The sequence below is a fragment of the Peromyscus maniculatus genome, chromosome 17, assembly GCF_049852395.1.
Source record: "Peromyscus maniculatus bairdii isolate BWxNUB_F1_BW_parent chromosome 17, HU_Pman_BW_mat_3.1, whole genome shotgun sequence".
Taxonomy (NCBI): Eukaryota; Metazoa; Chordata; class Mammalia; order Rodentia; family Cricetidae; genus Peromyscus; species Peromyscus maniculatus.
Genome location: NC_134868.1, coordinates 41,785,791 through 41,796,138, shown reverse-complemented (window position 1 = coordinate 41,796,138; position 10,348 = coordinate 41,785,791). Strand labels below are relative to the sequence as shown.

General features: G+C 43.6%; 1 protein-coding gene across 5 annotated transcripts in view; it reads left to right on the top strand.

The window, feature by feature from the left end:
• Pofut3 (protein O-fucosyltransferase 3) overlaps window positions 1–10,214 on the top strand; it is a 78,222-nt gene extending 68,008 nt beyond the window's left edge. For 4 of the 5 annotated variants that reach the window (XR_013045363.1, XR_013045362.1, XM_042262544.2 and 1 more), the window contains one exon: window positions 6,591–10,214. Coding sequence is in view for 3 of the 5 variants with exons in the window: in XM_006973937.4 (XP_006973999.1) it covers window positions 6,591–6,827 (237 nt within the window). In the remaining 2 variants the exon portion in view is untranslated. Of the gene's footprint in view, window positions 1–361; window positions 940–6,590 lie in introns of those variants that run through there. The other variant, XM_076553548.1, reaches the window with a different exon arrangement.
• Window positions 10,215–10,348: the final 134 nt, after the last annotated feature.

Sequence of the window (10,348 nt, the reverse complement as noted above, 5' to 3'; positions counted from 1 at the left end):
GGTCCCCGAAGCATGCCTACTTCCTCCCTTATCCACCGTGTATTTTTAGCAAGTGACTGGCAATCATTTTAAATGCCCTCCCTGAGAGTGTCAGTGTTTGTGTCGTCTTCTGGTTCTGTTTCCATTCATTTCTTTTTCTCTTGGCAATGCTTACTTAGCTCTTGTCTTATTTTTCATGTGGCCCATGGTCCTTGACTGATTGACTGGTTGCTGGTGCTATAGGTAACAGGACATACATGGATGGAGGTGGTCTAACGTTTGTATTCAAAAGTGGATATGCTTCTGTTACTTTCTGGCTTTGGTCAGTCTAGTTAAGAGTGGAGCTGGAGTTTGATTTCATGTTTCTCTCTCCCTCCTGTAGTGTTACAGATCACCTTCTGGCCTTTGTACTTATCAAACAAGTACTCTACTATTGAAGAATTGTCCCAGACCTTTGTTGCTTGCTTTTAATTTTCCAGAGGCTTCAATGTTTTTCCTCTTGTGTGTAGTGAAGTTGTGGATTATGATGTGGTAGGTTCATGGTGGGGCATGCTGGGTTCTTTGTCTTGGAAGCCTCAAACTCATGGCAGCTCTGATTTCCTGGATCTAGGGGTAAAGCTGTGTAGATTTTCCTGATTCTTTTTTCCATGACAGACTATGCTTTGTATTTCTGGGTGGTTTGGGTGGGAGAATTCCATGTCCCTCACCATTGGCAGGTGACTTCTAGTATCACCGTAGCCTGTTTAGTCACAAAATCATTTCGACATTTCCCACAACCATTAGAAAGATGATTTTTGTTTTGTTTTCCCCATGGGTGTAGATCCAGGGGTAGAAGGATTTTCTTAGGATCCCTTAGTGGCTCATGATAGCTTTTCTTTATGAGAAAAGAATCTGGGATTCTTGAATGACCACCATTCTTTTTTTTTTAATTTTATTAATTTATTAAGAGATTTTCTACACATTTTACATACTAACCACAGATTCCCCTCTATTCCCTCCTCTCACCCCCCAGCCTTCCCCCCAAACCCCCCCCCCCCAATTCCCACCTCCTCCAAGGCAAGGTCTCCCATGGGGAGTCAGCAGAGCCTGGTACATTCAGTTGAGGCAGGTCCAAGCCCCTCCTTTCTGTACCAAGGCTGCGCAAAGTGTCTCAGCATAGGCACTAGGCTCCAAAAAGCTGGCTCATGCACTAGGGATGGATCCCGATCCCACTGACTGGAGGCCTCCTAAACAGTTCAAGCCAAACAGCTGTCTTGCCTATCCAGAGGTCCCAGTCCAGTACCATGGGGGCTCCTCAGCTATTGGGAATGACCACCATTCTTACACTGTCTCGAAGAGGGGGACCCTTTGTGCGTTCTCTTCTGTTTTCTTTTTATCTTCCTCCTTGGGTATTTACTGGAAGCCTAGAGAGAAGAGCATTCAAGTGCATTTGAACGTTTTTGCACTCGGGCCTCCCGGCTGTTCCACACTGATAAGGTAGCCCATCCTTGACTTTTCGGAATTTGTGGAAATCCTTGGTGATTCCCTGTCCCCTCTTTGTCGGTAGCCACCTCTTTCCTGTTTAATGCCTAAAGCTACAGCTCACACTTCATCTTTCCTGGGAAGGCGTTCTCACTCCGAATTCAGTTTCTCGCAGACCGTGGAAGAGTTCCGAATCTTAGGACTCTCAGAATCATTTCTCTTTCTCAGCCTAGGAACCATATTCTCTTTGGAAGCAGAGTCTTTTAAAATCATATTTTAGAAACAGCCGGTTTTGCTACTCAGGCCCTCAGCTGGAAGGAGATGCAGAAACTTAGTTATTTCTAAAAATGCCATGACTGTTTCCTCTACCGCACTTCAGATCATGTTGTAAAATATTTCTGTTGGAACCTTAAACTGAAACAAGGCATTTCATCCATTTCTTCTCTCTGTAGTGTTACCCTCGGATGGAACTTAACATTACACCATGCAGTGGACCCTTCTCTTGAGTGGCATAAAGATGCTCTTATTACTGAAGGCCTCAAATAAACATCTGGGCAGGGCCGTGGTTGAGGAGGACTCCTGGTTGTGTGACCAATACAGTGACTAGCTGGCTGATGATTCAAATTGTGCACCCTGTCTCTAGAGCATCTCCAGTACTGGTGATTTCATTACTTTTTAGAGACAGCTTAGTTTATCCCTCATCAGTTTGGACAGTTGTGCGGTGTTTTTTATGCCTCCCAAGTTTCCCCTGTGTGGTCAGTTCTTCACTGTCTGCCTCTGGTTCTTCCACTGCTGAGAACGTGAGCCATTGTCTCTGGTTATCACTTTGGTATCCCTTTAACAGCATCTATTTGGCTCTTGCCCAGGTGTATCCCGACACAATGCCTGGCCGAAGCAAACCCAATTTTGAGTCTAAGTCTGAGCATTTCTTCATGGTTTGCAGTTTGGCCCTCTGTGCTCAGAAATGTCTTAGTAAAGAACTCTTGCTGTGTTGTGGTGAGGGTAGGCCAAGCGTTAGGGATTTGGGAGAGGGGCTGATTGTCCAAAAGGCAACTTACAGCCTTCAGTTGCTAACATTTCAGAAAGCAGTCTTTAGACCACTTGTGACTGCTTAGTTAAAAAGAAATCAGAAGAGAGACTTGGGCTCGTAAGCCGGCCCCCAAACTAAAAGTTTAAACTGAAAGGAGTGGTTTCTGTTCTTACCACATGGCTGACCCAAACTATATAGGTAACTATAGCAACTCAGCTAGCGGTCTCCTTTGTCAAATATGCATCTTGAATCTTAGGTCCCACAGACAGCGTTTAACTGGCCCAAAGTTAAAAGCCGTCAGAAATAAAGTGATTATTTCTTCCTCCAGTGGCCCAAGGGAGTGAAATGAAGTTTTCATGTCCACTCCAATAAAAGCCTCAGCAAAGACTCAGAGACACCATGTGACTGTCCCCCATCACTTGTCTGCCTTTGCTCCTTATTACAAAGCTCCGTTCTCCTCCCCTGTACTCTGGTTTCATTAAAAGCTTCCCCCACCCCCAGTTTCCTTTCTGGTCTCTAGGTCTTCATCTAGGAAGATGTGCTGGGAAAGCACTAATGTTAGGCCAAGCCTTACTGAAGACAGAGATCGTGCTCCAGTAACATGCCAAAACTAATTGAAACCAAACCAAGGGGGATTGGAAGAAGGCTTCTCTTCCCAAGTAAACTAATTCCTACTTCCCTTGATGGTCAAAGCTATTTTCACCCACAGCCCTCTCTCCCTCAGAGTAAACACCCCGGTGTCTTTTCCTATGTTTCCCACAGGCAGTTTAAGGAAAAGAAAGTATGTTGACCTAACCAAAGGTAGCATCAAAATTGCTATTATATTTGAGATAAGTTATAATAACGATAAACCTGATACGTTACTGTTATTTTAATATCGAACAACTTTTTTGTAGAAGAAGATACTTATGCATGTAGGGAAGACATTAAATAATCGCACACATTGAGACAAAGCCAACTGTCCTCCACTTCTTGTTGCTGCTTTCTTCAGAAGCTACCACAATAGCTGTATAGCACACTGTGACTTGTGCCTTATCTGTGCAGCTTTTTGTTTCCTTCTAATTAATAATACCTTTTTTTTTAAATTGTTGGATGACTTGTCACTAAGTTAGTCTTCGTTGAGTCTTCTCTGAGGAGCTCCTGTGCTCCAGGTATGATGATCAGTCTAGATTGTCAACCTGGCAGTCTGGGATGCCTAGGAGATCAGTAAAGCACACCTGGATGTGTTTATGAGGACGTTTCCGGAGATGGTTAGATCACGAGGGCTCTCCTATAACCAATGGCTTAACTTTGAGAGACTATTGTAAAATGGTGGGAATGGGGAAGTAGAGTCTGGATGAAGGGCAGAGGTCACTGAGGGATGGCATGGTGTAGAAAGATGTTTTATGCCTGACAATCTGAGTTTTATCTTTTGGAACCTGCATGATAGAAGGTAGGTACCAGCACCTGCAAGTTGTCCTGTGACTTTTATATGAATACCACGACAGCCCCCCCCCTTTAATAAATAAATGAGCTGTCATCTAAAAAGAGAAGGGCATGTCTTGCTTGGCTCCTTCCTTCATTCAGCTTCTTAGGTGCTGTGAGTTAGTTCTGTTGCACCATGCCCTGTCATGATGGACTGAAACCTCCAAAACCATGAGCTAACTAAACCCTTCCTTAAGTTGTTCTCACAGTAATGACGAAGTCTGACCATGTAGAGATTGTCTGAGCCTTGTGACCATGTCTACAGTCATTGTTGCTCTCTTTACTGTATGTAGAGTGTCAGCCTGAGGAATTCCGTTCTTTCTCGTGGTGGCACTGCTTTCTGGTATTTCAGTTTGCTCCCTTGTTTTGGTTGATCAGAGCCTCCAGTGGTTTCCTGACAAGTGTGTGGGGTATCTTCATTCTTCTCTAATGTTTATGACATAACTTAGCCAAATACCAACTATGGAAACATCAGTTTTCTGGGAATTTTTTTTTCCAGACAGGGTTTCTCTGTGTAGCTTTGGAGCCTTTCCTGGAACTTACTCTGTAGCCCAGGCTGGCCTCGAACTCACAGGGATCCGCCTGCCTCTGCCTCCTGAATGCTGAGATTAAAGGCGTGCACCACCACCGACCATCTAGCTTTTCCTGGGAATTTTAAGGCATTTTGCCATTGCCTTTAAAAATGTTTTTTCTTGAAGAAATTTTATTCACAGAAGAGTCACAATGAAAAGCTCATGTCTGTATACCCTTTACCTAATGTCTCCTAATGCTAACATTTTATATAACCACTGTACATGTGTCAAAACTAAGAAATTACTATTGGTACATCACTACTAACTGAATTACTATTGGTACATCACTACTAACTGAATTACAGATTTCAGGCATGTTTCACTTTAGAGAAACTTCTTTTTAAATCTCTCCAGCTATTTGCAGTTGATAGCTGCTGGAAGTGAGAAAATCCATTTTCTCTAATGGAGTGGTGTGTCAGCCACACTCCAGGGAAGGTCCTATGCCCAGGAGTAATTGGCTGACACAAATCAGGCTGTTTAGTTTTTTTTTCCCAACATAATATTTTTATTGATTGTTTGGGAATTTCATACAATGAAATTCACACTTGCTTCTCATTCCTCCCAGGCTCACCCTTGCACCTTTGAGTCCCCCTCCCCAAAAAGAAAGGAAAAAGAATGTGGGGGCCCACAGAGGCTCCCTGGTAAGACCTTACTCAAGGTCAGAGAGTCTGAGCTTGCTTTACCCAGCAGGGCTGCATAATAGGATGGTTTGGCCAGGGGTGTGGTTACCGGGTGTTTGGAAGGGTCTACACTTGTCTGTATGTTGTGCTTTGATCTTGAAAAGGGGAGGTCTTTTGCCTCTCCCCTTGGTAGTGTATAAAAAGCCCATTTGAATAAATCTCAAGGCAACTGGGTATTGACCTAGGGCCCTCCTGAAGCTATCCTATGTCTCCGTCTATTTTTCTATCTAATACTTCCTCATTCCTCTCTCCTCCCCACAAGAACCCTTTAACAGGTCAGACTTGGTCTCCTACAGAAGAAGATGTATTCTTATATGTCAAGTCCAATTTGTGTCGCTCATATACTCATTGGAACATGGTCAAACCTCAGTGGCCAGTTCCCTTAAAGATAACTGAGTCCTTTTGGCTTCATTTAGGTTTTTTGTTTTGTTTTGTTTTTTTGTTTGTTTTGTTTTGGTAGGCGATTCAGGAGGCATTGGGCGATCCTGGAGTTATGTGTTGCAGAAGGGGTGAGGAGGCTGTGGGCCTATTTGTGATTTTTGCGTGTGTGTGTGTGATTTTTTTTTTCCCTAAGAGACAGAAAGAACATGAAGTTTCATGTGTGTGTTGGGAGATGTGGCGGAGGGGAAAGATGATTGCTTGGTCCTCAGCTGCGGAACTGTTTGGGAAGAGTTAGGAGGTGTGGCCTTATTGGAGGAGGTACATCACTGGGGCAGGCGTGGAGGTGTCCAAAGGCACTGTTCGCAGTGTGTCCTCTCTGCCTTCTGCTTGTGGTTGAGGATGTGAGCTCTCAGCTGTTCCGGTGGTTGTGTCTTTGCTCCACTATCCAAGACTCTAACCCTCGGAAGCCACAAACCCAGTTAAATACCCTTTTCTCTCTGAGTAGCCTTCATCCTGGTGTTTTGTCACAGGAATAGAAAATTAACATTATATCCAAAAAAAAATCAAGAACTATATTAATCACATTAAAAAGCTTTCCTGTGCAGAGGAGGATATGGGCATTGGCATACAGGAGAAAAGTAATTCAATAAGTCAACAAGCAGGAGAGGGGAGGAGGACTCCAGGGAGAACTAGGCTCCATCTTAAGTGTGCTGATACATTGTTTTGGGACAGTACTTCTGGTCTCTGTAAAATATGGTGGTTGTATTGCATTGGATTGCTGGGAGAATTCAGCGAGACTGTCTCAGCTGGCACCTGGCGGAGTGTCCAGTGCATAGAATAGTCTCAGTACATGTTGATACTGTCCCCTTGGACTCGTCCACCACACAACTGCTGAGGCTGTGGAGGGAAAGCATGAGCTTTATGGAAAGTGTGCTGTGTCCTACCGTTGAGTGGCAGGAATGTGGGGGAACTGTATTTCCTTACCGTATGTTTTAAATTCTCTCTCCCCTTCTCTCCATGCAGGGCTTACCACCCAAACAATGGAAAGCCGACGTTAGCCACCTGAGTTGCCCAGAGCCTACCTTGTTCACCTTCTCATCTCCAGCTTCTCCTCCAGCCCTGCATGGGAGATCGTTGAGAGAGCTGTGGCTCCCCAGCTTTCAGCAGTCTAAGAAAGAAGCCCAGGCGCTGAGGTGGCTGGTGGATAGGAATCAAAATTTTTCATCTGAAGAATTTTGGGGCCTAGTATTTAAAGACTAATTTTAAAAGGCACTAGAATGACAGAATTCGATTAATTTTCTTGGATGCCTTAATATTTGGAGAGAACAAGCCATCAGAATAAGAACTAATTGCATCAGTTCTCACAAAGAGCCCTGTCAAATAATAGCTGTGAATTACTTTGAGTGGTTGCCTCTATATTTTTATACTAAAAAAGTTAAGACTTTTTAGAATGGGCATTGGTGGCCTTCAGTTTATGTGTTTGGACCCACCAACTCTCCGTCTCCTGTGGAACCTGACCTCAGGTCAAGTGCTTTCGTAGCTGCAGACCTAGCTGTGGATGTGTGATACTCACCGCCCTGTCAGCACCTCATTGGTATTTGGCAAGCCCAGTTTCTTGATGTTGAGAGTGAAGGAAACGCTTTAGAACTTGGCCGTGAGAGATTCCAGCTGTTGTTCTCAGGGATGTGAGTGAGGAAGGAAGGCTGTGTCAAGCATCTCTGTTCTCCCAGTCCAAAGGACACACGCATGTCTTCCTTCGTCTCCACACCTCCAAGCCACCTCGCTAGTGAAGGAGCTCTGGCTGGCCCAAGCATAGCGGACATGGCTCTGGCAGGCCTTGACCATCCCTGTTCCTTCTGCCTTGCTGAACTGTTAGATCACTTCTCCAAAGCTAGCCTGCAAGGTCTTTTCCCTTATTTGGCCACTTTCTGCCCCTGAGGAGGACCACCAAGGTCTAGCTATCAAAGTATTGAAGTCCAACAATCAAAAACCCCCTTTTAGCTGCCCTAATTAACATGCCCAATCAAAATTAAACACCTCATCCTAACATGAGGTTTCCTCTTTTTTCTTTATTTGCCCATGGGTCTCCTCTCTATCCAGAGGCAGTCCTTTGGCCCTCTGAGACAAATACCCCTTCCCCCTCTCCCTTGTATCCTTCCCTTCCCCCTCATCCTCTCTCCCTTGTCTTTGTCTCTTATTCCCTGTCCTCTGTCCCTCTGGGGCACATAAATCTCCTTTGTGCTGAGAACTTGGTCTGGGGCTGTCTTGTGCTGACTTCAAGGTCCTTTCAACTGGCCTAGTCTATATTCTCTTCACCTGTGGCCTCCTCCCATTTCTCTCTGAAGTAGAACTTTCTAGACATGACTCCCAGTTTTTCCATCAGTGAGATGTCACTAATTGTTTCTTACGCTATGGCGCAGGAGAGGAAGAATTGTCATATTCATGGCAAACAGCCATTTATTTTGATCAAGGTGAGGGAAGTGAATGCCCTGGCTGGGCTCTCCTTGGGTCCAAGTTGATTGTCATTAGGATGATGTAGACAGCCGGTCATGGTAGGTAGGCAGTCTGCTGATGGATGTTTCCTGGTTTCTAATGCTGTCAGAAAAGGAAGGTTCAGCCATATTGTCTGGTTACCTCCTGGAGCTCTCTGAAAACAAGGAGAAACAACACCGGCTTTTATTCCATTAGATGGTAAGGAGACGTCGGTCCACACAAAGGCCTCTTGGTGACTGTTGTGTTGGTTTCTGTGTTCTTAATTATGGGAATACATAAGCATTGCCCTCAAACTGTGTCGTCCAGCCTGCAAGAAATGATGAAAAATAACACATTCTTGATGGGCAGTAGGGTCACCTTGCTGGTGGGAGAACCTGTCTGTGGAGAGGTTCTCCTTAACCCTACATCTGTCATTAATTCAACATGATTTTAGGCAAGTCTCTTAACTTCTTTGGGCCTTGGGTTTTCTATCTTAAGAAATGATTGAGCTGACCTTTGAGGTGGTAATGTTCTTTCATTCCTCATGAAAATTTAAGATGTTTAATTTTCTAGGTACTTTTACTGATGTGGGAAGAAATTGGCTTAGATGTGTGTTTTTCAATAGAAGTATATTTTTCGGAGAACAGAGCATATGTATTTTACTTAGTATTGGGAATGGAGGGGATTCTCTACCATTTTATCTAATAACATCAAAGCAGTAAAGCTTTGAAAGGGGGTTGTTGGTATAAGGCCAGGCTTTAAACTGTATACGGAATGAAGTGGAGTTCTTTCTGAATCCTCAAGAGTGGTCTGCAAAAGGATTTATGCCTTTGATGAAATAATGTAGTAGCTTTACTTTCTCTCCATAAATGTCTACAACAAATACTTAGTTCTCCATGCGTGTCTTTCATCTCAGTATTTCAGGAATTATTAACATTTTCGAGAACTTCAAATATGATGAATATGACCAATATTTATTAAAATATGATCCCCCCACCTCTCCCAATGTCCCTGCTGTGTCCATTCCCCCTAACTCTGTCTTTTAAGAATATATTAGAACACACCAAATCCAGTCAGTTCCGCTCATATGTGCACGCCTGAGGGGCCATCCATTGGCTCATAGGAACACTGCCAGTGGCCACATTCTCTCTCGTAAAAGCTCCGTTGTTAACAGCCTGGAGATTGTCTCTCCCACTTTTGTGGGGATTTCGACTGGCGTGATCTTGTGCAGGTCTCATACAGGTAATGCAGGCTGCTGTGAGTTCATTCGTGTGACAGCGATGCCGTGTCTAGTGGACAGAATTTCACAACACTCCTTCCTGCTTTCAGGCTTTTACATTCTTTCTATCCCCTTTCCTCAACGTTTGCTGAACCTTCACTGGGGCAGGTGTTGGAGAGAGAGGTCCCATTTATGGCTGAGCACTTAGCCTTTTATTCTCAGTAGGTTGACCAGTTGCACATCTCTCCAGTGACTGCTGCCCACTGCAAAACAAAGTTTCTTCCACTAAGGTTCTGTTACAGGCATAAACAAAATTGATTTCATGTTTCAAAATAAATAAATAATTTTTTTCTAGAATTTTGTATATGAGTACACTGTATTTACACCATTTCCACCCATCTTTGTCCCCTAATTTTTCCTCCCCTCACTCATTTACAGATTCATGACTTATTTATGTGTAATTATTAATGTTATGCATACACACATATATGTATATATAAGCTACTAAGCTCATTTAGTGTTGTTTGTATGTTCATGTTTTTAGGGCTGACCACTTGATATTGGATCACCTGTCAGGGGTCTTGTGCCTAGAGAAAACTGATTTTCCCTCTCTCAACAACCACTGACTGTATGTTGTTCTTTATCTAGGGATGGGCCCTTGTGTAATTTCGACCATCTCCACTGGCATGTTCACTGGTGTGGTCATTATGCAGGTCTTGTTTGGGCAGCCATTCTGTTGAGGTTTCATGGGTGCAGAATCCCTCTTGTGTCTAGAAGACACTGTCTTGTAAAAGGTATCATGGTCTTCTGGCTCTTACTATCTTTTTTTTTTTTCTAACTGAATTGTCTTTCATACAATATATTCTGATCTTGCTTTCCCCTCCCCCACCTCCTCCTAGATCTTCCTCACTTTCCCACCCACCCAGTTCTATGACCTTGCTCTAAAAATAAACAAATAAACAAGAAACACCCCCCAAACCCCACAAAAACTGAAAACAAAATATACAAGCAAAATACCAACAAGACAAAAAAAAAACAAAAACAAAAAAAACAAAGCAAAATGAGACAAGAAGTCTACAAAAATGTTATT